This window comes from Dromiciops gliroides, chromosome 6, assembly GCF_019393635.1.
Source record: "Dromiciops gliroides isolate mDroGli1 chromosome 6, mDroGli1.pri, whole genome shotgun sequence".
In the NCBI taxonomy this organism is placed as follows: Eukaryota; Metazoa; Chordata; class Mammalia; order Microbiotheria; family Microbiotheriidae; genus Dromiciops; species Dromiciops gliroides.
In genome coordinates, this window is record NC_057866.1 from 99359898 (window position 1) to 99387093 (window position 27196).

Below are 27196 nucleotides of genomic sequence, written 5' to 3' on the forward strand. Positions count from 1 at the left end.
CTGAGGGAAGGCTGAGGGAATGGGAGCTTTCATTGTTCTTTCACTGTTAAGCTTCTGTTTGTCGATATCATCAGCTTTCTATTTCCATGCAGGAGAAAGAGAGGAGAAATGCATCATAGAGGACATTCCCAGTGACACCTGGATCACAGGTAAGCTAAATTCCCCCCTGTTCAAAGTGGAATATCATATTTAGCTTTATGAATCAGAGGATGATGGGATTTAGAGCATTAAGGAAACACCTTAGGGGTCACCTAATTTCCTTATTTTACAGATGAGTAAACTAAGGCTCAGAGAAATTTAGTGATTTTCCCAAAGTAACATAAGTAGTTTGTATTAGCTTTGGGATATATTCAGTAGGGATAACCTACATTGGTCTACATCAGAGAGGAGCATAAAGAATAGTTTGGGGCCATTCATTATAACTTAAATGATGGGGGGAACCCAAACATTTTTCTAGTCATTTATTTGTTCATTCAAAAAGCATTTATTTATTAAGCATCTGTGCCAAGTGCAGTGGTAAGCACTAAGGATATGAAAAATTCTCAGCCCTCAGGGTACTTATATTATTCAAAGAGTATACACAGTTCAGTAAACACAAACAATGCAAAATAATTGGAAGAAAAAGAGAACAATAACAACTATGAGGCAGGTCAGGGTGGGGGAGATGAGGAAAAGTTTCAGCTAATGGCACCTGAGCTGAGCCTTGAAGGAAGCTAAAGATTTTAAGAAGTGGAGGTGAGAAAGGATTCTAGGATAGGGGATGGAGAAGGGTTATAGCCTGTACAAAGGCGGGGAGGTGGGAGATGGCATGTTAATTTTGAGGAATAGTTCATTTACACTCTCAGATCCTAAAGAGACAAAAAAACAACAACCCCAAACTCCAGTGGCATGAGAACTAGACTTGGGGACAGGAGACCTGGGGTTCAAAGGGCTGTTCCACCTAGCTGCCCTTCAGGAAACTCTTTAAGGCTGTAAATTACAGAGAGTTGTAATGTCCCTGTACTTTATCTCCTATAAGATAATTTTGTTAGCTGTGTGGAAGATGGATTAGAGAAATGAAAGACTCCAGCCAGAGACCAGTTGGGAAGATATTAAGGTAGTTGGGACAAGAGGTGAAGAGAGATGAAACTAGGGTGATGGAAATGACGTGGGAGTGAGGAGTCAAAGAACATTTGGATGCTGTTAGTTTTGCTTGTGGTACATTGGGTGTTGAGAAGATCAGTGGGAAAGTTAGCACAGATTAATTAATTTGGGGTACATTGGCCAGGTCAGTAAGATCATCATTGCCACTTTTACTTGACCAAGACAGATTCCAAGAATCTCTAAGCTGGCCATCTAAGATAAGAGACCAACTTCTACCTAAGGAGAAATCGATCTCTCTCTCTCTCTCTCTCTCTCTCTCTCTCTCTCTCTCTCTCTCTCTCTCTCTCTCTCTCTCTGTGTGTGTGTGTGTGTGTGTGTTTCTGTCTTGGTCTCTTTGTCTCTCTATCTCTTCCCTAATAACTGATCATCCATCTCCCTTCAAACACCTAGGGATGGAGAACTCATTACTTCAAAGGATGTAGTTTTGGACATCTCTAAAGTCCTTTAGAGGCTTTTCTTTATCTCAGACTGAAATCTACTTCTGCTCTTGCTCTGAGGTTCCCTCTGGAGTCAACCATAATCCCATCTCCAAGGTGACTGTTCTTCTCTTGAAGTGATCAGTTCTCCTAACCCTTCCCTACTCTAGATTAAACGTCCCCAGCTCCTTAGGTTGATCCTCATAGGCCATGCCCCACCCATTCTGATTATGTTACAGTTGAACAGGTTACAGTCTGTTTCTGTTCTTAAAATATGATACCGGGTACAGCTAGGTGGCGCAGGCCTGGAGTCAGGAGGACCTGAATTCAAATCCGGCCTCAGACACTTGACACTTACTAGCTGTGTGACCCTGGGCAAGTCATTTAACCCTCATTGCTCCCCCCCCCCAAAGATAAAAAATGTGATGCCAAAGACAAATACAGTATTCCAAAGGGGGCTTGAATAGGGCAAAAGAGAGTGGCCCTACTCCTCCTCCTCCTCATTTTAAACACCGAACCTCCTTAAATATGGCCTAAAATCCTCCTAGCCTGTTTGCCTTGAAGTTCACTAAGCTCCCCAGTTCTTTTTGATAGTACTCTTTCATTCATTCATTCATTCATATGAGAAACATTTATTGCATGCTTATTTTGTGTAGGGCCCAGTGCTTGGGGCTATAGGTGATACAGAGATAAATAAGACTGGCTCCCTAACTTCAAGAAACTCACAGTTAGAAGAGTTGGGGGGGGGAATAACTTGTGCACACTTGGAACTATCACACAAAGTTCAGACACAGAGGTGGGTCAATAACCAGGGTGAGGCAACAGGGGCTTTGTTCTGAGGTGTCAAAATTTAGAGGAGTTAGATTTTCTCCCACTGGGGGTCTTCTACCAACCTATACTATGAACTCTGAATGTATCTTGCTACATCCTAACATTGAGGGAGACAATCAACATTGCTGTCCCTCCCCCACTCCCATGCCTGGCACTTTCTTTCTTTCAAGAGTATAGAGGGAGTGATGAGTTCATTGACTGTGCTACTGAGGCAGGCCAACCTCTTCAGAGGCCAGAGGATGCCCCTCTTTCCTTTGGGACTTCATCTGACCACAAGTGACTTACAAGAAATCTCCCTTCCAAATCCCCCTGAAATGAAGGTCAAGGTCAGTGGGTCTTCCTGAATGCCAAATGACCTCTTCCTAATCGGCCCCATTCTGTTTCCTTGAATCGATATCAGCCAGCCCCATAGTCCATCCGGAGTCCCTTAGAGACTTTTCCCAGGCTCCAGACTTTCTGGTTACCTCTCTGCCTTTGCCCAACACAATCCCACCCAGCTGAACTAAAGTGTCCTTCAAGGAAAGAATCACACTCCTATAGCCCCAAGTGGAAGTTTATGGAAAATCCAATACAATGTTTTACATTCCAGTCAGAATTTATATTGAATCTGCAGCTTTTTAGTGCAATGAAATAAAACATGCCCTAGGTCTAGTGGTATTTTCAAAAATGTTGATAACATTTTTCTATTCTCTCCTCAATCTCCCATTGAATATCGTCATATTCTCTTCTTGATTTATCTCTCCAGTTACATTGGACAGTTCTAGCATACAGAGCCACAGGAGCCATTCTTTAGATAACCAGAGAGCTGTTGGGTCTTCTGAGATGGAGGAGAAGGAGGGAGAAATGCAGGTGACCTTTGGGGGATGGTGAAGAAAGGGGGAGAGAGAGGTTGCTTAGAAGGTCTCATAACAGCATTCTAGTTCCTTGTTCTGATCACTAAATAGATTCTTTTTTTAAATTATAAAAGTACTTTATTATTTTCCAGTTACATGTAGAGATCGTTTTCAACATTTGTTTTTATAAGATTTCTAGTTTCAAATTTTTCTTCTTCCCTCCTCAAGACAGCAAGTAATCTGATATAGGTTATATACAATCACATTAAACATATTTCTGCATTAGTCATGCTGTGAAATAAGAATCAGGGCAAGAAGGAAAAACCTCAAAAATGAAAAAACAACAGCACCAAACCCAAAAGAAATAGTATGGTTCAATCTGCCACCGATATTCCACAGTTCTTTTTTTTTTCTCGATTTGGAGAGCATTTTCCATCATGAGTCCTTTGGAACTATCTTGTATTGTTGTATTGCTGAGAAGAATCAAGTCTATCACAGTTGATCAACACATAATGTTGATGATACTGTGTACAATGTTCTCCTGGTTCCACTCATCTCACTCAGCATCAGCTCATGCAAGTCCTTCCAGATTTCTCTGAAATCCACCTGCTCATCATTTCTCACAGCACAACTCCATTCCATTCCATTCCATTCCATTCCATTCCATTCATATACCACAACTTGTTCAGCCATTCCTCAACCAATGGGCAAGCCCTCAATTTCCAATTCCTTGCCACCACAAAAAGAGCATCTATAAATATTTTTGTACATATAGGTCCTTTTCCCTTTTTTATTATCTCTTTGGGAAAAAGACCTAATAGTGGTATTGCTGGGTCAAAGGGTATGCACAGCTTTATAGCCCTTTGGGCATAATTCCAAATTGCTCTCCAGAATGGTTGGATCAGTTCACAGCTCCACCAACAATGCATTAGTGTTCCAATTTTTCCACAGCTTCTCCAACATTTATTATTTTCCTTTTTTGTCATTTTAGCCAATCTGATAGGTGTCAGGTGGTACCTCAGAGTTGTTTTAATTTGTATTTCTCTAATCAATATGATCACTAAATAGATTCTTGAGTACAAACTCCTCCCCTGACCCCACCTCAGGAAGGGAGCTCATAGTAAGTGACCTTGAATGCTCAGTTTAATTATTCTCCCTGCCCTAGTTCCACCAGCTCCTACCTCTTCCCCTCCCTATCAAGACATCTGGGAATTTTCCCAGTGACTTTTCCCAGTGACTCGTTTTTTGCCCACCAACTTCAAACTCGTCTGCTTTGAATTGGAGGCCAACACAATCTCAATAAATCAATCAATAAACATGTATTAAGTGCCCTCAATAAGAGACCTCACTTTAACTTACCTTCCAGTATTTTCCCCAAATCTTATCTTTGTAAGCCATGGCCATTTACCCAATAATCAAGCACCAAACAACTCTGGGTTTAGGGAGGAGATCTGGGCTTAGGTCCTTGCTTTAACACTTCATGGCTATGCAGTCTTGGATTATTCAGTTGTTTTTCAGTCCTGTCTGACTCTTTGTGACCCCATTTGGGGTTTTCTTGGCAAAGACACTGGAGTTGTTTCTCATTTCCCTCTCCAGCTCATTTTACAGATAAGGAAACTGAGGCAAACAGGGTTAAGTGACTTGCCCAGGGTCACACAGCTAGGAAGTGTCTGAAGCCAGATTTGAATTCAGGAAGATGAGTCTTACTGATTGATTCCAGGCACAGCACTCTATGCACTATGGCGCCACCTAGCTGCCTTGTGTGGTCTCGTACAGGTCACTTAATTCTGTCTACCTCAATCCCCTATCTATTAAATAAGGGGGTTGAACTAGATGGCTTCTTCTAGCTCTGGCCCAAGATCTCTCAACCTATAACAAGTCAACCACTGGCGCCCCTTCTCAGCTCTGTGATTCTGGCCCAATATCTGGACTCCATCCCCTCTGGCCAGCTTCCTATTTGCTGTCCACACCATTCTATCCATCTCCTGTCTCCCTTTGTCTAGAGCCAATTCTCTTCTCACTGCCACCTCTGAAGACCCCGACCTTCCTTTAAAGCCACCTCTGATTCAAGGCTTCACCTGATTCTCAAATGGCTCCTCTTCTACCTCTTCAAATGATTTAGTATTTGCCATGCTCTGAATTCTCTCTCCCAGCCTCCCCATGTCCTAGAGATGGGGATGAAGCCAACATAAAGTGGTTGGCCTGCTTGCTGCATGCCCAAGCGTGTCTGGGTGACCACTCCTTCCTGCTCCCATCTCCTACAGGAATGTCCAGATCCATCTCCCACACCGCAAGTGTTGGTAGTCTAGGGGTGCGATCCTCTCTTTCAGGGGTTCAGAATAAAGGGTACTTTCCCAGGTCATTCTAAAAAGGAAGCCAAGATTTAACTCCCTTTCACCAGCTGAGTTCTCCTCCCACTAAATGCTGGTTACAGAAATAGTAGTCACACTGAGAGCTAGTAAAGCTCTTCATCAAATTAATCAGCAAATAGAAATCAGAGATGTTGCTGTAGACAGATTAGATGAATGAATAGACAAGAGTAAATGAGCCTTTCAGCAGACAGATAAGATCTCAGCTCAAGCAGGATGGGGGGAAGACACTCCTAGCAATCTCTGGGGCTGCTAGCACCAGAAGCCAAGGGACATGTGGGGAGTGGGCTTTCCCATACGCCTGCAGCTCCAGGGAGAATGCCCAGACTCCATTCAAAAGTTGGTTCTTACTTTTCTCTGAGACTCTGTCTCCACTTCTGCCAGCAGTCTCTCCCAAGAAGTCCCTTTTCCATAAGGATTGAACCTCAGAAAACAGGTTGGTCCAGGTTTGGGGCAGAAGTGGAATTTTATATATACATACATATGTGTATCCATATATACATATTTGTGCACATACATATCTGTGTGTACATATAGAAATGCATGTACATTTATATACACATAGCTAGACATACATGTGTATATTATAGATAATTTTAAATGTAATATAGCACAATGTGTTATAACATGACAGGACAGGACATGACATGATACAATATAACATATCCCCAATGCCTATACAGAGCCTGGCACACAGTAGGTACTTAATAATTGCTTGTCAATTGATTGAATATCAGAAAGGACCCCTTTCCTAAGGAGGGGCTCATTCATATTCTCTCTTCATAGAGAGGTGAGCCTGGCTCCATCTTTTTGGTTCTGACCTCCTGCCTGGCTAGTTTTCCTGACCCCAGTCACCCAAAGAAACCTTTGCCCCAGAAGCTCTACTAACCTCCCACCCTCCTCCCCAATTTCCAGTCTTCTTCTTCTCCAGACCGAAAGACAGACTCTGCTCTTTCAGCCAGACAACTTGGTGATGAAAGGCTTTGAGGCTTCAGAGAAAAGGATGTTTTTTGATGTTTTTCTTTGATCCAAAGGTAATCACTCAGATGACTGGCGACTCATTTGCTTGATCGTTCTCAGTCTCGCTCTGCCACAGTGTCTCAAATGAGTCACGGTTTGCAGGGAAATGTGGGCTTGATAGAGAATGCAGGGTATTTTAATGGCTTCATAATGCTCGTGCGAGCCAGGTAGCTAATCTCCAAGGCAATTTTCCATGTGACCAGAATTACTTTTCTCCCAAAGGAAGAAGCAATGTAGGGTAAGAGAAAGAGGCTGGACCTGGGTTCTAAGCCCATTTCCACCATTTGTTGGGTGTCTGACTCTGGACAAATAAAATCACCTCGATAGAAACTTATCGAAGGCAGAATACACAGGAACATCAGATATTGAGCTTGCAGAGGATCATGGTCTTTGAGCTGGAAGGGATCTCCGAGGCTACTTAGTCCAACCCTCCTCATTTTCTAGAAGAAGGAACTGAAGACTAAGAAGGGTAAGTGACTTGAACCACAGTCACACAGGTTGGGTGTTGAGGTAGGATTTGAACTCAAGTCCTTACTCCAGTGCCAGTCTTTGCACTGTGCAGCACTGCCTCCGACCTGAGCAAACCCTTGCATCAAAAATTCTATAATTTCTCCTTCCCAACCTCCCATTAGGTGACTAACTCACCCTCTTTCCTTGGTCTTTATGACCAACTCTACGTCTTACTTGCTACAAGATCTTGGTTGAGTTATCTAACCTCTCTGGGCCTGTTTCCTCCTCTGTAAAATGGCAAGGTTAGACTACATGATCCCTAAAATCTCTTTAATGCTCCTTGTGCTGCCTAGGTGGTAGCTGATATGCCAAATGCTACTTATTCATTCCCCCACCCCCTATATATCTTTCCACTGCTTGTGGGTCTACTGCAGTTGTGATTCTTTGGAAAACAGGGTGTTGCATGATTTGCAGACATCTATTATCATTAAGATAATAATGGTGTTAAAGGGATGATTTTTTTTTTTAGTAAGGCAATTGGGGTTAAGTGACTTGCCCAGGGTCACACAGCTAGTAAGTGTTAAGTGTCTGCGGTCAGATTTGAACTCAGGTACTCCTGAATCCAGGGCTGGTGCTCTATCCACTGTGCCACCTAGCTGCCCCAAAGGGATGATTTTTAAAAAATAATGTATTGCCCTTATCCTGTTACCATACTCTGCTTAATTAATTCCTCATTTATATAAATTGGCCCTAATTTAGTGTTAGCTCAGTAGGACTTGGAAGATAAGCCCATTTAAACAAAATTTCCCATGAGGGACTAGTGTTGGTAGTTTTTTTGTCTGTGACCTATTCCCCAGTAAGGACCTTCAAGTAATTCTAACCTAGGTTAGCTCATAGGTCATGGAGGAAGAAGAATGTGCTAGGAGATGATTAGTCAGTCTACAAGCATTTTTAAAGTGTTTCTTATGTGCCAAATGCTGTCCTAGGAGCGGAGGATACAAATACTAAAATGGAGCAATCTTGCCCTCAGGAAGCTTGTAGTCTAATGGAACATAGGCAGGCTAGGGTAAAGAATGCTGGCCACCACCATTCAACCCTCTTGTATCTGGCCATCTAGTTCAAGTTTTCTGTGGCTAAGAGGTATGTCATGTCTCCTACTGTCCTTTATACTTAGTTTTATGAGTGTGGGGGGGGGACTAACCCAAGGAGTAGAGCTTCTATAGGAGATGAGGCATATCCTCACTTCCCTTTGTTCCCTCCAAACACCATTATATATGTATATGTCTCATCTTCCCTTTTAAACTGTGACCTCCAAGAGTGTCTTATTTATCCTAGTCTCTTCTCACCCTTCCCCATAGAGCCTTAAACACAGTAGGTACTCTTGATGGTGTAGTGAATGGAACTCTGGATCTGAAGTCAAGAAGACCTGAATTAAAATCCAGCCTCAGAGACTTACTAACAGTGTGACCATGGGCAAGTCACTTAACCTCTCTCTGCCTCAGCTTCTTCTTCTGTAAAGTGGAGACAATAATAGCTAGCACCTACCCCAAAGGGTTGTTGTGATTTACACTTTATAAACCTTAAAGCACTATATAAATGCTAGTTATTATAATTATTTAATGAAATGAATTATATTATGAATGTTTCTGTTTGACTTTTAGGAGATAGTGTATGTTGTTGTTCAGTTGTTTTTCAACTGTGTCTAACTCTTCATGACCACATTTGGGATATTCTTGGCAAAGATCCTGAGGTGGTTTGCCATTTCCTTCTCCAGCTCATTTTACAGATGAGGAAAATAAGGCAAACAGGATCGAGTGACTTCCCAGAGTTACACAGCAAGTAAGTGTCTGAGTCCAGATTTGAACTCAGGAAGAGGAGTCTACCTGACTCCAGGCCTGGCACTCTGTCCATTCCACTGTGTCACCTAGCTGCCCTGGAGAAGTATGGTATAGTAACAAGTCAAGTCAACAAACATTTATTTTTTAAGCACTGACCATGTGTCAAATCCTGTGTCAAGTATTAGTGATGTAATACAAGCAAAAAGAAAGTCAGTCTCTGCCCTCGAAAAGCTCACTTTCTAATGGAGGAAGACAACACATAAAAGGAACTGATGGGTGGGGGTACTGAAAAGGGAGCAGGTATGGGAATATGGTAATGAAGTCTAGAGAGGAAAAATTCAAAGGAAGGCTGGTCTGGACACTTCCTCCAAATAAAAACAATGGATTTGGAGCAGGAATATTGGAGTTTTGACTCTGTGAGTGACTACCTATGTGAACTCTAGGAAACCCTTGAACCTCTCAGAGTCTCGGTTTCTTGATCTATAAAATGGGAATAGTAATATTTACTTGTGTTACCTAGCCTACAGAGGTTCTGTGGAGATCAGATGGAAAATGCTGTAGAAATAGGAATTGGTATTTTTCTTCTCCTTTACTCTGCGCTTTGCTATTCTGGGCTCTTTTTTGAATACTCAGGTTTATAAAAGTTACTCAAAGGAAAAACTATTTTTGTTAATTTCGTAGCTTAACTTGTGCCTGAAGTGGGATCAGGTGTGTTTACATATCACCACCTGGTGGCAGCTTTCAGTATTGCAGGCTGGAAAGGTAGGGAAAGTCAAGTTTACAAACCTCATGCTAGGCTGGTAACTTCTTGGCCCCACATGTGTAATATTGTGATTCCTCATTTCATGTGGAAGGCAGTAGAGATGCCCCTCCCCCCCCACCTCTTGGACCTTCTCTTGTATTTTATCTTCCCTCCAGGCTGGCATAGGGGATGAGATAGATGTCCATTTTCAGAAAACTGGAGAAAAAAGCCATGCAGCAAGAGCAGTGTGGTACACTGGTTCAAGACCCAAGCTCAAGTGTCTGCACTGCCACTGACTCATTTTGTGACCCTTCCTCTATGAAGGAGGGAGGAAGAAAACAAGCCTTCATTAAGCACAATCTATGGGCCAGGCACTGTGCTAAACCTTAGTTCCTACATGTGTAAAATGAAGGGTTTGGGTTAGATGGTTCCTAAGGTCCATTTCAGCTCGTGCATTCTGTGTTCTAAGGATCATGCTGGTTCTGACGGTCTCTGATAATACTTTCCATGTAAACAGCACTCAAAGGTTGTCAGAGTTCTTTTCTTACAACAGCAAGTGTGGTCACTGCAAGTATAATACAGGTTAGGTTCATGCCTAGATCACCTAAGACAGTTACCCACATACATAGAAGATTGTGGGAGACCTTCTTCTGGGAGAAAGGAAAGCTGGCATCTGCCTGGACATTCTGTGTTGGACTACCTTGTGGTTGGGAGCAATCTGTCTTTAAAACTGCCTTGCTGAGGCATAGTCTTTGTTTCTCCCTGTGTTTGCATCTGAGGGGGACAACAGGTCATTGTAGAATGTACCAGTTTTTCTATCTCCCAGAAGCAGGTCCCCCAGTGTCTTCTTCATGTGGATGATGACATATTAGGTGGTATAGGCAAAGGTCAACACCCCCCCCCATACAAAAGTAACATCGTCCCTTTTTACAGATTGAGCGAAATGAGTCTCAGACTCAAGGGGAAAATCTAGTTAACCAAAATTTCCAGGCAGCCACAGAGTCACTGGCAGCAGTTACTATTTCCATTTCCTCTTTCTGAGTACCTTGCCTCCCGGATGGTGCTGAAATCCCACATCTGGATCACAGAGAATCTGCTTGGGGTTGGAGGTGGGGAAGCTATAGTCCTACCGACCCCTCATCAGAAGTCACCATTTCAGGAAGCGGCGGGTGGGTCATTTGCCCTAGAGAGTTGCTGATTAGTCTGAGGTTTAGCAGGGGGAAGGGTCGATGATAGCCAGATTCCCTGTGCTTCTGCAAAAAGACACTTAGGAAGCCAAGTAGACACTCTGGGCCACCTCTTTTCAATGGTGCTTTTGGGAGCTGCTCAGTCCTCAACAACACTGTGAAATCAAGATCAGTCTCTTTTTTCTTTTCTGCGCCCCTTTCCTTCCTCTACCGCAGGCACCTTCCCCCATCTCACACTACACTGATTCTCAAACTCAATTTGTTCGCAGCCTTGAGGAATCAGTGCATTGGGTGAAAGGTGGGGACACACACGAGTGTGTGAGTATAAATTCCTTACGTTTTGTGGCACACTTGGCCCACATTCTTTGAAAACCACTTTCATACTGTGTGTGCTCTCAGCCGGCTATTAGACTTTAGGAAACTATTAATAGTTCCCCTCCCAGGGGTATTTCCATTTTAATAGAGAATGCTTCTAGAGCTAAAGGATGACCTGAATGAATGAATGAACGAATGAATGAACAGATGAATTAATGATTGACAGCTGTGTTTCTTGGAGAGGAACTTCCTAAGAAATGATTTCTTTAGAAGGCAGCTGTCAGTACAGCTGCCAATCACTCATACCCATGCAGCAAAGTTATTAAATGCTTGATGTGTGCGAGACACTACAATGGTAACAATATACATGGCCCTTTATGGTTGGCAAAAGCACTTCCGAATTTTACCTTCCTTTATTAACAACCCTGGGAGGTAAGTGGTATTATTATGCCTATTTTATAAATGAGACAGACAGAAGTTAAGTGATTTGCCCAGGGTCACTTAGCTGGTCAGTGTCTGAGGCTGAATTTAACCTGCTGGATTGGAAAAAACAAGATATGTAAATAAATAGAAGATATGTGTGTGTGTGTGTGTGTGTGTGTGTGTGTGTGTGTGTGTACACACATATATACAAAATAATTTGGGGAAAAACACTTAAGGAGAAGAGAAGCAGGAAAATCCTCATGTGGGAGGTAACATGGGATCATTATACTTATACTATCCACCTCTTGAGGTTTCATAAGGCTTAGTTATGGAGGTGATGTGTGTAAAGCTCTTTGTTGCAATTTAAACACAAGTCATTATTATTATTACCCTTGGTATTCAAGAGAATTCTCCCGTAGGATTTAGTATAGACAAAATGACTTACCTCCCAAGTCTCACCTCGATTCTTGTGGGGTAAATCTATTGGTTCCTGCACCTGCAATTACCCAGTTTTCTAAGGGGAGGGCCCTTGACCTCAGAACTGTTCTCTCCATAAATCATTCCCTTAAAAACCCAAATTTGGTGAGTTTCAGAGGCTAATGTAGAGGCTATTTATTTGGGTTGATGTTTTGTGAATTTCTAGCTGCTACCATTTGTTTTATTTACTGCATTAAGTATGCTCTGATGGGCCATAAAGAGGGGAGAGTCACAAAGACATGAGAAGCTATAAAATGGGTCTCCTTTATGGGTCTCCTGGTATCAACTCCTGCAGCATGGCCTAGCTTTATGTTTTTGTCACAGGCTTTACTTAGATATTTTTGGGGTGGAGATTTATAGATAAATAATACCCATGAAAATAAATAATACTTATGGCCTTTAAAAAAAGTTTTATTAATGCTTTTTGTTGTCTTTACAATACTGTCATTTCTGCATACACTATTCTCCCTATGTTGCCACCTCCCCTACCTCCACCCCCCACTCCCCCATCACTGAATTGAAACCTCTTTTGAATCAAAGAAAAACAGTTCAGTAAAAAACAATTGATACAGTGATTATGTCTGACAATGTATATAATTTTCTGTCCAGTGGTCTTCTGCCTTTCTGCCAAAAGAATGAAGGTATGTTTATGATCTGTTCTCCAGGAGCATTATGGGTGGGTTTTTTTTTAGTTACTCAAAATTCAAATTCCATTTAGTCATCTTTTCATCTATATGGTTGTACATTTACATATGGTTGTTCGTTTATATGTATGCTGTTCTTTCACTTGCTTCACTCTTCATCCTTTTATACTAATCTTTGATCCAATAAGAGAGAGGTCCCCAAAAAGTAGTCCTGTAGGAGACTCAGGAGAGAATCATGCTATAAAAGCCAAGAGAGGAGAGAGAATCCAGAAAGGGCTGGTCAGCAGTGTTGCAATTGGCAGGAAGATTAGGAGGATGAGAACTGTGAAAAAGACCATCGGAGTCAGAAATACCAGTTGTCTATAGCTTTAGAGGGCAGCTTCAGGGAAGTGAAAGCAAGGGGGTATGTACAGATTACTCTTTCTTGAAGTTGAGCAGTGAAAGGGAGAAGGGATAAGGAGGCTCACCTGAGGGGATGGCAGGGACAAAGGAAAGGTTGGGGTTTTGTTTGTTTGTTTGGTTTTTTTAAGGAGGGGAAGCTTTCTTATTTTGAGGTAGTCACAAAGGAAACAGTATAAATAGAGATGATGATGATGATGAAGAAGAACAAGCAAGGAAAGCTTCTGAGGAGACAAGAAGGGGCAAGGCTCAAGGATACAGATTTATGTCTTCTGGAGGTGGAACAGAAGAGGAGATGAAAGGTGAAAATGTGATGTAAAGTCCAGAAAGCACCAGATATAGATGAGCCACTGCCTTATGCCCCCCCACCCCCAGATCCTCTGTCATCTCATCTGCATAGGGAACTCCAGGTGTGGAAATTCCCTACACCAATGCAAATGGGCAACAAGAGTCTTAGAGTTGACTGGACCATTCAGGCAGTACTTGAACCCGTATCTCTTGACTCCTTTTTCCACTTAGCCATACTGTTTCAATCAATTGACTACAATGTGCCAGACACTTCAGGAAAAGACAGAAGACATATAATCCCTTCCCTCAAGGACTTTGCAGTCTAGAGATAACTATACATATGCAGTATATATAAATTAGAAGATAATTTGGGAGAGGGAAGGGGAAGCACCTGTAGAAAACTATGTAGTAATTATCATCTCCCTTTTGTTGTTGTTGTTCAGTCATGTCCGACACTTCACGATGCCATTTGGAGCTTTCTTGGCAGAGATACTAGAATGTTTTGCCATTTTCTTCTCCAGCTCATTTTACAGATGCAGAAACTGAGGCAGACAGGGTGAAGTGACTTGCCCAGGATCACACAGCTAGTAAGTGTCAGAGGCCAGATTTGAACTCAAGATGGGTCTTCCTGACTCCAGGCCCAATGCTCTATGCACTATGGCACCACCTAGATGCCCTTTATTGGATTGTAAATTCCTTGAGAGCAAAGTCTGAGCCCTTTTGATCTTTGTACACAACTGCCAAAGTAATTCTCCTATATCTTAAGTCTGACTGTCATTCTCTCACTCTGTAAACTCTAGTAGCTCCCTGATACCTCTAAGATCAAGTATAGATTCCCTTGTTGGGCATTTAAAGCCCTTTACCACCCAGCTCCTTCCTATCTTTTCGGTTTTCTTAGACATTAATCCCATCCACACTCTGCAATGCAGCCTTACCAGCCTACTTGCTGTTCTCCCATTTTGTGTCTATATGGAGCCTGGAATATTCTCCTCCTCCTCTACTACCCCTTGAAATCTCTGGCTTCTTTTAAGACTCAGGTTCCTTCTTCAGTGGGTCATTATAAAATTCCTTCTGCCCCTGGCTAATAGTACCTTCTCTAAGAGTCTTGGGCCTGGAAGGCTAGAGAAAATCTACCCTCAGATACTGTCTGTGTGACCCTGGGCAAGTGACTTACCCTCCATTTGCTTCAGTTTCCTCAACTGTAAAATGAGGTTAATAACAACTACCACTTCTCAGGGTTGTCTTGGGAATCAAATCAATAGTATTTGTATGATGACACTTAGCATCTCTATCTTGGATATAACTATTTCTCTACATGTGGCCTCCACCACAAGGATGAAAACCCATTGAGGGCAAGGGACTGTTTTTGCTTTCCCTTTGTATCTCAGACTCTTAGCATAGTGCCTGGTACAAAGTAAACCCAATTAATGTTTCTTGATTGAATAATTGGTTTGTATCTCTAGCTCTTAGCACAGCCTCCTGAAAACTATTGTGAAATATTTTTTTTGAATGAACAGGCATAAAGGTTGAAATTGATCAAGAAGTGAAAAGGAATGTATGACTCAACAAAGTCAGACCCACTTTTCCCTTACGACCATCTTTCCCTTGAGCATGTTACAGAAAGTCTCTTCCATACCTTCCCTCACAAGAAAATTCCTTTCAGCTAGCCCAAAGTGGTCATCAGCCACAATTCATTGAGGTACTCTCACCTGGACTGTTGCCCATTTGAGGTTTAATCTGACTTGATGTTTTAATGAATTATAGACCATAAGATAACATTTTTTTCCTTGACTGCCATGCCTTCTATCATTTAAAAATATTCCCAAATTATCTAAATTCCCTGCTACTTTGAATGCCTGGTTAGTGGGAAGAATCCTGAACTTTAAACCAGAATACTTGAGTTTGAGTTAATTTACTTAACTCTGTGACAGTAATAAGTCACTTCAAATGAGCCTCAGTTTCTTTATCTGGAAAATAGGTTGTTTTTAAGAAAGCATTTATATATTTGTGTGTGTGTGTGTGTGTGTGTGTGTGTGTACACACACATACACATATATGTATGCTCACACAGATATATACGTATATGTATCTATTCCATCAGAGGACATAGCATGTATGTATAAAATATGTATGTATATGAAATATATAGAAAATAAATAAAAGACATTTTGGTGAAGAGGCATTAATAGTTGGTGAAAAGATTTCCTTGCCATAAAACAGCCTTTGGGAAAATTTTGCAGAAAATGAGTTACAAAGGTCCTCAGAGGTGAGTCTGGTCTGGACTATATCTGAATAGGGATCCCCTCCATAGTATTAATATCAGACTTCTTTTTGATAACAAAGAACTGGAAGCAAAGTGGGTACCCATCAATAAAGGAGTGGTTGAAAAGAATGATGGTATAAGAATGTAATGGGACATTATTATAAGCAGCCAAGGGTCATCCAGCCCTCATCCCCTGTGAACAGGGCACTCACCGCCATCTTAAGTCAACTTATTTCACTTTGGATCACGTTGACTATTAAATCCCTCCTTATATTGAGCTGTAACATATTTCCCTGCATCTTCCACTCACTACTTCTGGTTTTAGCCTCTGGGGCCAAACAAAACAAGTCTAATCCCTCTTCCCTATGACAGTGTGATCATATCTCCTACAAATCTGATTGTCCTCAGGCCCTTTAATTCATCCTCATTAGAGTGGTTTCAATAAACAGTGCCAACATCAGGATGCAACAAGTTTAGCAGGTGCTAAGGGAGATGGAATATTGAGAAAGGATTTGGAATGGAGTTGGCTTAGACATAGATTGGACAGCATTTTATAGCATGTTGGCTTGAGGCAGACATTTTTTAGGTGGCACCCTTTGACCTTCAAAACATCACAGCAGATGGACATACAGAAAATATTGCCTGGTTAATAGATTGATATAACAATAGCAACACCTCCCATTCTGGAGGGCATTTCATGTCTTGGCATCTCTGTGGACAAGATAAGAAAACATAGGCTAGGTGATAGCATAATCAGATTAATTTTGAAGGGGTTGGTTCTAGGTCTTGACCCCCAAATGATCTGAGGCTCATGGCTACAATTCCAACATAAATCGACAAGGTGACATGGTAGCTTAAAAAAAAAAAGCTAATATGCCCCAAAGTCCTATTGAGGGGCCTGGGATCTAGAGCAAGGCAAGTGATAGATAATCTTGCTGTCTTCTACCCCAGTCAGAGGCCCTCTGGAGTTTAGTTCTCAGCACCACATTGTAAGAGAACCATTGACAAGCTAGAACATGTCCAGCATGGGGAGACCAGGGCAGCAGTGAGATTAACTACAATGTCAGATGAGGACTGATTGGCTGAAGGAAATGGGGATGCTAATCCTGGAATGGACGAGACTTAGCTGAAACTTCATAGCTATCTGTGATTCAATATCTTCATTCCTGCCAAGTAGAAGAAGATTTAGAGTCGTTCCACTGTTACCCAGGGGCATAACTGGGCACAATGGGTGGGAGTTAGAAGGTTGAATAACCTAGAACAGAGGTGTCAAAGCCAAGTGTGGCAGAAGCAGATTAAAATGTAATTGGGAAATATTTAACAAGATACATAAAAATACAGTAAAACACAGGTAATATTTAAAACTAGGTCAATATATAGCCCTTGGAGATCCTAATGGATGGATTAGTGGCTCTTGTTTCTATTTGAGTTTAACACCACTAACCTAAGTGATCTCTGAGGTCCCTTTCAGCTCTGAATCTGAGACTCAACAAATATTTATTGAGTATCTACTCTCTGCCTAGGGAGGGAAGGAGTGGGAAAACAGTGATGTATAATGAACTAGATTGAATAGGTGTTTGTTAAATGCCCTTTAGAATACCAGACTTCTAAGCTAAATAAGACACAGATTTAAGCTTACATTAACTTACAAAAGCCCTTGGAAGTTTATTACCCCCATTTTACAGATGAATAAACTAAAGTTCAGAGAGTTGAAATGGCTTGTACACTCACCCAGTGTCAGAGGCAGGAGTCAGATCTGAGTATTGAGACACAAACCCTTCTTCCCCTGGGCCAAGGTGCTTTCCACTACACCATACTACCTTTAGCTTAGATGTGAGGAGGAAAGACATTTAATAATCCCAATATAATTCAGCAAACATTTCGTGCAGGATTCTGAGCTTGCGATGGGAAAAAGGTGAAAAAAATGACACAGTCCCTGCCCTCAAAGATCTTACAGTCTAATGGGAGGTCAGGGGTGGAATATGACAAGTAGAGGGGGGAAAAAAAGGATGCTCAAGTTAGGCTGTGAGAGGGGCAAAAGGCAGATTCAGACCATGCACTCCAGGAAAACTGGTGGAAAGTGTAGCTTCTTCCTGCAGGATGAACCTGAGACAATTACAAAAATAACAAGTACATAAGAAAGCTACAGACAATGAGAATTCAGAGGAAGGAGAACACGGAGCCAGAACTGGAACTCAGGCTTTCTGACTTCTAGCCCAGGGACTTTTTTTCCCTATCATTTATTTATTTATTTATCTATTTATTTCTTTATTTATTTGATTGTTTGTTTGTTTATTTATTTATTTATTTAAGTGAGGCAGTTGGGGTTAAGTGACTTGCCCAGGGTCACACAACTAGTAAAGTGTCTGAGGCCAGATTTGAACTCAGGTCCTCCTGACTCCAGGGCCGGTGCTTTATCCACTGCACCACCTAGCTGCCCCTTTTTTTTCATTATACAACATAACATGGGGCACCAAGAGACTTGTAAAAACTGCTACTGTGTTTTGTGATTTGGAAGAAATGACAACGATGGATCTATTTACTGTTGCTTGCATCTATTTTATAATAAACATCTTTTGTATTTTCTAAATAGGAAATTACAAGGTACAGCAATGGGACGTACAACGTCAAGATTTCCTTGACTCTGCTCCTGGTTTAGGGATGTTTGTGACTGTTACAACTTATAATGATGAGGTAAAACATTTTCTGCATTTCATCAATAAGGTTTTTTTCTAAATCCCTTAAGACCTTAAATATTTTATATGCACTCATTCAACAAGCAATTGTTAAGTGTTTACTCTAGATAGAGAACTCTGTTTAGAGCTGGTGGAGATATAAAATTTATATATGTAGTCCACAGTCCATACTCTCTATGATACCTAACAACTCACAGAACCAGAATCTATTCAACAAAAACTACTGGTCATCTAGGTGGTGGAGTAGATGGAGTTCTAGACATGGAGTGAGGAAAACCCGAGTTCAAATCCTACCTCAGACACTTACTAGCTGTGTAGCTGAGAAAATCACTTCTGTTTCAGCCTCAGTTTTCTCATCAGTAAAATGGGGATCACAATAACATTACCTCATGGGGCTATGGTGAGGATCAGGTAAGAAGATATATGTAAAGTGCTTTGTAAACATTAAAATGCTATATTTAAATGTGTATGTATGTGTGTGTGTGTATATATATAAATATATATTTGGTTTTTGGTGGGGCAATAGGGGTTAAGTGACCTGCCCAGGGTCACACAGCTAGTAAGTGTCAAGTGTCTGAGTCTGGATTTGAACTCAGGTCCTCCTGAATCCAGGGCTGGTGCTTTATCCACTGTGCCACCCAGCTGCCCTAAATATATATATTAAATGAATATTTAAATATATGTATATATTAAATATTAACGTACAAGTTTAAATATATTTATATAATTATATAGTAAATATTTTAAAGTACAAATTTTTGTACTTTATATATACATATGTGTGTATGCATATCCGTGTATACACACATTTGCTATTTTGTGGTTGGGTGCAGGATCATTGATATACAAAGGAACCTTTCTAGCCCAGGGCTTCTCTCTCTAATCTCGTTCAAAGAGCCTAGACAACTAGCTTTATAAAGCATGAGTGCTCTTCATCCAGGTTGGATGGCCCCATATATGCACAATGGTCAGAGGGGTCAAGTTCTTCCTTACTTCTCTCTTTAGGGTCCTTTAAGAAAAAAAGTTCTCATGGTCTTCTTGGCCTCTCAGTCTTCGTAAGCACCTATGACAAACAACAGGTTTTCTTGTTGTATGTGGAAACAGGTACCAGAATATGCAGGGTTTTTTGTTTGTTTGTTGTTGTTGTTTTTGCAGGGCAATGAGGGTTAAGTGACTTGCTCAGGGTCATACAGTTAGTAAGTGTCAAGTGTCTGAGGCCAGATTTGAACTCAGATCTTCCTGAATCCAGGCCTGGTGCTTTATCAACTGCACCACCTAGCTGTCCCCCCCCCCCCCGAATATACAGTTTTAACTAACTAAGTTTTGTTTGGAAAAGTTTTACTGCAAGTGAGGAAAATATTGCCAAAATTCTCTAGGATATCCTATATCAAATTTCAGAGATGCCTTTTTACAAGTGAAAAGTAGAAAAGGACTATTGATTCAAATAGACACCATGCTTTTTGTCTTAAATCTGGCTTGCTCAAACCCTAAGTGCTGAGGGGGCAGCTAGGTGGTGCAGTGGATAAAGCACCAGCCCTGGATTCAAGAGGACCTGAGTTCAAAGCTGGCCTCAGACACGTGACACTTACTAGTTGTGTGACCCTGGGCAAGTCACTTAACCCTCATTGCCCTGCAAAAAAACAAAAACAAAAACTAAGTGCTGCTTATGTTTGAACTGTGTGAAAAAATATCAGCAAAAGTGATAGAGTCCAGGCAGCTAGGTGGCTCAGTGGATAAAGCACTGACCCTGGATTCAGGAGGACCTGAGTTTAAATCTTACCTCAGACACTTGACACTTACTAGCTGTGTGACCCTGGGCAAGTCATTTAACCCTCATTGCCTTGCAAAAACAAAAAAAACAAAACAAAACAAAACAAACAAAAAGTGATAGAGTTTACAAACAATGAGGGTAAAAATGAATAAAACATCTTTATTTGACTCTCCTGTCAATCAGTTTCACAGGACATGAAGATCTCTAGTGCATGCTGGCTCATTGCCTATCCCCAAACTCTGCCCCAAAACCTCCCCATACAAGCTTTCAATTCACAAAAACTCAAGGAAGAAAAGATTTACTTTCATACCAAGTAAAACAAAGTACAACATAGTTCATGAGAAAATAATGACACCTACCAAGGATAGATAGCAACCTTCTCCAGAGGCATGTGTAGACAGCCTTAGTCACTTAGAGTCACTCACCACATTGGGGTTTCTGGTGGGAGTCATCTCCCGGAGTTCTTCAGCTCCCGTGTCTTCCTGCAGTATTGCACAGCTCACAAGAGTAGGCAATAGAACAATTCTTGTCTTGTCACCCCTTCTGCACCTCTCCACATTTCCCTATTTTTACTAGCCCATTTCCAGAGAACAATATGTCTCTGTGCTGGTTCCATGTGGGCATGGCACAAAGAAATATTTCAGACTTTCCATGAAGGAGCCATCACCCACCCTGTTCATAGTTCAAATATGGAGTCCAACAAGGGAGATCTCTGCTACGACATCTTTCCTTGGACACATTTCCTGCGGACTTCGAGCCACATAAAAGCTTGTCCAGGAGTAAGAAGCATCCTGACCCTTTGATCTCTGAGCAAGTCTATCACTGATACCAAGTTCAGATATGGCAACTACAAAGCCTGAGGTCTTCTTTTTCCTAGGAACTTGGGCAATGTGGCTTCTACCTGAATGGGCATCCCTTAGTATTTGGCGGGGGGGGGGGGGGAACCAGGGCAATTGGGGTTAAGTGACTTGCCCAAGGTCACACAGTTAGTAAGTATCAAATGTCTGAGGCCGGATTTGAACTCAGATACTCCTGAATCCAGGGCTGGTGCTCTATCCACTGTGCCACCTAGCTGCCCCCATCCCTTAGTATTGCAGAAGCTAAACGAAACACCCCAGTCTGTCCTCAATAATCAGTTCTTGAATTTCCATGAGTGGGGGTGCTATTCAAATTACTTTTGGGGAAGCTGTTGATCAGGGAAATTAAATACTCTCCTAGCATCAGTATGGATAAGAAATTATTGGGAAAAGGAAAAATTCCACTTCCTGATATAAATACACACAGATGATACATATATTTATATGTGTATACAATGTTTTATGATATTACATATACATGTATATATTATATTACTCTGTATATGTATATATACACATATATGTACACACATACCTACATACATGTATGTACGTGTGTGTGTATATATATATATTTTGTTTTCATTTGACCCTGTATGGAGCTGGATGGCACAGTGGATAGAGTATCAGACTTGGAGTCAGAAAGACCTGAATTCACATCTGACCTCAGACACTTGCTAGCCATGTGATCCTGGACAAATCACTTAACCCTGTTTGCCTCAGTCCCTCATCTATAAAATGAGTTGGAGAAGGAAATGGTATTCCACTCAAATATCATTGGCAAGAAAACCCCCAAATGCGGTCAAAAAGAGTCAGATACGACTGTAACTGACTGAACAAATGGGGAATTCCTGGTATGGAAACTCCTTCCCCTGCTGCATCTTGGCAGCCAATCTGTCATTTTCATTTTTTTGTTTGTTTGCTTGGGGTTTTTTTTGCGGGTCAGTGAGGGTTAAGTGACTTGCCTAGGGTTACACAGCTAGTATCAAGTGTCTGAGGTTGGATTTGAACTCAGGTCCTCCTGAATCCAGGGCTGGCGCTTTATCTACTGTGTCACCTAGCTGCCCCCTGTCATTTTCAGTCTTTAAGAGTTTCCTGGGGTGTTGAGAGGTTTCCTGGGGTGTCCATGGTCCACTTGAATCCAGGTTTTCCTGAGGCTGGCTTTTTATCCAGTACCCTATGATAAAGCATATGTGTGTGTGTGTGTGTGTGTGTGTGTGTGTGTATTTTCTTTCAAAGGGACCTCCTTTTGGTTGTACAGTCTAAATGCCTCAAGGGCCTATATTCAGACTAATACAGTATGTGACAATACTGGAAAGGATCACTTCTATAACTGTGCTCACATACCATTGAAACGCTCCAATTGTAGGTATTATTGTCAAGGCTGTATGGATCACAGGGGGCATTCACATTCACATCACACTCGCCTGGAGAGCACATCATTTGCTTAGAGTCTAACTCTACCAAGCTCATCTCCTTTGGCGGTAGTAAGCTGGTAAGTTGTATTCCTTTAATGTCTTTGTTAATGGAACCCCTGACAGCAACGTTCAGGCATGACGCTGGGGTGGTTATACTCAGGGCTGGTTAGACATTTCTTCCAGTATTGCATCCAGATCTGGGCTTAGTAACTAAAGAGGAAGCCGGGGAGCTTGGAAAGAATTCAAAGGAGAGCCACAAAGTTGATTAAAGGGTTGGAAAATAACTCTAAGGAATGGCTGAAAGAACTGTGATTACTCAGGCCTGAAAAAAGAAAAAAAGGGAAAACTGAATGGTGAATTCATAATGGTATTCAAATAAACTCATACTCTTACAGAAGGGATGGTGGCCTGTTCTTTGTTTCTGCTAAGAATCCAAGAGTATTTGACTTGCTGGGTGAGACTTGTATTACCTCTATGAAGGAGGCCATGACGGTGATAGCCATTAGGGTCAGAGTCATTCCCAAGCAGGCAGAAAAAAGGCACTGAAGGTGGTTTACAAAATCTTTCTGGTTAACGGATGAGCATTTGACACATTGCTTCTATAATGAGGAACTTCTGCATGGTGGGGGTTGGAGAAAAAAGAGACTGAATAAGAATGTCTTACCACAGAGAAAAGGATGATCTTATAGTAATAATGAAGGTAATGAAGGATGGTGGTTAGACAGCCCATGAGTGCTATTGGTACCCAGAGTCTCATCAAGAAGTCTAAAGAAAGGGCGGGGGGGAAGAGAGAGAGAGAGAGAGAGAGAGAGAGAGAGAGAGAGAGAGAGAGAGAGAGAGAGAGAGAGAGAGAGAGAGAATGCCCATGTGTAGACATTGTGCTAATCACTGAGGATTGTTGTTGTTGTTGTTGTTTGTCCTTCATTTTTGAAGAGGATCAATGGCATCGTGAGGGTGATGTCTTGGATTTAAGTATAAGCAAATAAGGCAGTCTATTTCTCAGGAATCTTACACTTTAATGGGGGAAGAAAACAGATAATGAGGAACTGGAAAATGGAGGGGGATACCTGTTTAGGGATAAGAAACCTGAAGAGTGAGTGGAATAGGAGTGAAATGAGCATTACAAGAGCCTTTCATGAAATGATCAATGGGCTATGAAGAATGGACAACCTTGGGAAAGATTTGGCCCCTTGTGGAGGACTTGCAGGGGAAAATATATAAGCCTTCTAGAAGTCTTTTCCAATCCCCCCTAACGCTAGTACTTTCTGTCTGTTGAGTATTTCCATGTCTATAGCTTGTTTATCCATAGTCTTTTGCACGTTGTGAGGTCCTGGAGAGTAGGGGATACTTTTTTACCATTCATTGTAATTCTAGCACTTAGGAAAGTTCCTGGCAAACAGAAAGTGCTTAATAAATGCTTCCTGACTAACAAAGAGAAGGCATGGATAGATTTTGATCTGTACTATTGAAGGGATTACCTGTATAGCTTAGATCAGAGATCAGTTAATTTTTGGAAGTATTTCCAGGGTCTGGCATCGGTACTCACTCTATATAGTAGGTGCTTAACAAACGTGTGTTCAGTGGGAAAAGGGAAGGATCTTGGTTTCCTCATCTGTAACATGATGGAGTTGTACTAGCTGACCACTAAAAGCTCCTTCCAGCTCTCCATCCATCTATCATCCAATGAAGAAAAATATTCATTTAACAGGCACTGATTAAGCATCCGCTATGGGCTTGGGTCTATGGCTGGAGAGATTTTAAAAAATGTAATGACAGTCTCTTCCTTCAGGGAGTTCACAGTATAATAGGGGGACGTGACCTAGATAAAATTGTATCTGATGGGAGCAAAGGAGACATCCAGACTAAGTGTTCTAGGAAAATGTGAGTAAGGATTGTGTACTTGGGGAGGAGGAGAGAAAGACCAAAGAAGCTTCTTGGAAGACAGAGGGCAAATAAGGAAATGAAAAAGGAGAAAAAGAGGAAAGAATTTCCACTGAGGCCAGCTTCTGAGGATTGAATGTCAGCTGTGGTTTGCAAAAATCTGGAAAACTTGCTTCCTTTTTATTGCTTGTTTAGCGGATCCACTTGGATATTCGAGTTGGAGAACATGACCTTGCTGCAGTAATTGCTCAAGCAAAGGACAAAGTTAATGAAGTTAGCTACAAACTGGAATATCTGACAGAGCAAATTGAGCAAATCATCAAAGAGCAGAACTTTCAAAGGGTGAGTATGGCTGCTGGCACTGTGGCTTTCTCCTGTCTATACCAGGCCATGTAGACTTCTTGGGAGAAGCTGAATGAGACCAGGAGAAACCCACTGTTCCCAGTAGTTCCTTTCTTGACTGAGTGGTTCTATCCAGACTCAACTGCTGTGCTTTACTAGCTGGGTCCCCTTGGCTTAGCTCTTGGCTCTTCTCACCAAATAAGGGGACTGGGCTTGATGAGCTATAAGAAACCTACCAGTGATCAATCTTGTAACTGGGCAAGCATTTTTTTGCATGAGGACAGTCCTATGAATAAGCAGACTAACTCAGGGAATATGGAGACAGCTCATGTTTTCCTTCTCTCTGTGTCTATCCTGCTTGCAGCCACATCCATTCTGGAATGTGCAGCCCACTGTACCTGGGTGAGGGGAGGATAGGGAGAGAGAGATCTGTTGGGGGTCTGATATATACTTTCCTCTACTATAGAGGCAGCTAGGTGGTACGGTGGTTAGAAAATGGGAATTGGAGTCAAGAAGACCTCACCTCCATTCAGATACTAGTTAGTTGTATGACCTTGGGCAAATCACTTAGCCTCTATCTGCCTCAGTTTTCTCATCTGTAAAATGTGGATGATAATAATAGCATCTACCTCCAAAATTGCTGTTAGAAGAAAATGAGGTAATATTTGTAAAACACACTGCAAATCTTAAGATTATTCTATAAATGCTAGGGGTTTATTATTGTTATTATTATTATTATCATCCACTAAAATATATGTATTGGCCCTACCACTGCATGAAACTCAACAGGTGCAGATGCTCTCTCTGCTAGAAAAGAGAGAATCCAGTTGATTAACAAGTATATGTAATATTTGTTGGTTACTAGTAACATAAATTATATAAAGCATGTATTACTTTCTTGATATTCCACATGGAAAATACTATATTATTTTGTAATGTTGGACCTCGCTTTTTGATGCTTGGGTAGACAGCACACTCCAGCCTGTAATATCAGATAGGGTTCTTGTGCATACATATGGATCATTGCCTGATAATAAAACTACCTTGAATTTATACAGAACCTTTCCTCCAAAGAGCATGCTTTTTATGTACCTTTATGAAACTAAATCTGCTCTTTTTTTTCCTTCTCCTGCATAGGAACGTGAAGAAAATTTCCGAATGACCAGTGAAGATACAAACAGCAACGTTTTATGGTGGGCTCTTGCTCAACTGTTAATCCTTATCTCGGTTGGAATTTTCCAAATGAAGTCCCTTAAAGATTTCTTTATAGCTAAAAAGCTGGTTTGAAATGCAGTTAAAAGAGGCAAATAAACTGTACAATGATTTGCATAATGTCTAAGTTAATAAAACAAAATACATAAATATGTATTACTTTGTGGGTAATTTCAAAGAGATCAAAAGTTGAAATTAAATCTCTGTTTGATCAGCATCATAACGCCCTCTGGCAAATAAACGATGACTACAAAAGCAACGTTTAGCCAGTAACTGAACTCCTGGATTTTATTTGCTAGTGGGGTGGGAAAGATGTGGAGTAGGACAGGATCCAGTTCTCATCTTAACCTTGATATGGGTCAACTATATAACTTTCCTAGTGCACTTTACTAGAATCTCTGCTTTCTTTTAATGTTTTTCTATAATACTGCCCCACCTTTATTCCAATTAGATTCAAAAGTTTGTTTCAGAAAGACTACACCTCAGGGCAGCTAGGTGGTGCAGTGGATAGAGCATCAGTCCTGGATTCAGGAGGACCTGAGTTCAAATCTGGCCTCAGACACTTGACACTTACTAGCTGTGTGACCCTGGGCAAGTCACTTAACCTCAATTGCCTCCCGAAAGAAAGAAAGAAAGAAAGAAAGAAAGAAAGAAAGAAAGAAAGAAAGAAAGAAAGAAAGAAAGAAAGACTACACCTCAGCTGCCACCATTGAGAGAACAGGACTTTTGGTTTCCCATCTACATTTGGGGGGTATGGAAGGGGAGGAATCATTCATATATTTTTGGGCAAAATGAGAGGGTGAAATAGAGCCCCTTGTGTGATATCAGTAGATGCTCTACAAATGCAGAAAAGGGGATAATTTTGTGGAAAATCCATTTCCCCCATCATTAAAAATAATGTCATCTAACCTTTAGAGAAATTTGTTTTCTAGAAGCAAATATGTCCTTCTGATCCTTGTAGAATGTGATATAGTGCTGCCATTGTCCCAATCACTTGAGCTCAAAGTCATCTTTGGTACCTCATTTCTGCCTCCCTCCTACCCATTCCCATGTGCTGTATTATGAATGCCAGCTGAGACTCATCAGGCCTGGGTGGATGAGATGAAATTGAAAAGAAGGTGTTTTCCCAGTAGTCCTTAAGGAAACAATAAACTCTGCCATTGCTCTTACTTCTCAGGTTTCCTTACTGTGGTATAGTATAGTAGAGGTATAGCTCCTTTGGTTCCCTGACACTATCCTCAATCCCCAATCACAATTTGGTTGGAAATTTAGGTTTGATTCAGTAATGTCACACATGGCCATGTTTCAACTTTCACATCTACCAAATGAACCCCAGAAAAGTTTGGACTTTGACACCTGATTCAGATTCTTCTTAGGTGTG

General features: G+C 41.3%; 1 protein-coding gene across 1 annotated transcript; it reads left to right on the forward strand.

Annotated features, from left to right (window-relative positions):
- On the forward strand, nucleotides 1-25913 carry LOC122732737 (transmembrane emp24 domain-containing protein 11-like). Its single transcript, XM_043973098.1, has 5 exons — nucleotides 1-149; nucleotides 18232-18332; nucleotides 22332-22457; nucleotides 24457-24603; nucleotides 25741-25913. Exons 1-5 carry the CDS (start codon nucleotides 20-22, stop codon nucleotides 25888-25890), a joined length of 654 nt encoding a protein of 217 aa, XP_043829033.1. The 5' UTR covers nucleotides 1-19; the 3' UTR covers nucleotides 25891-25913.
- Nucleotides 25914-27196: the final 1283 nt, after the last annotated feature.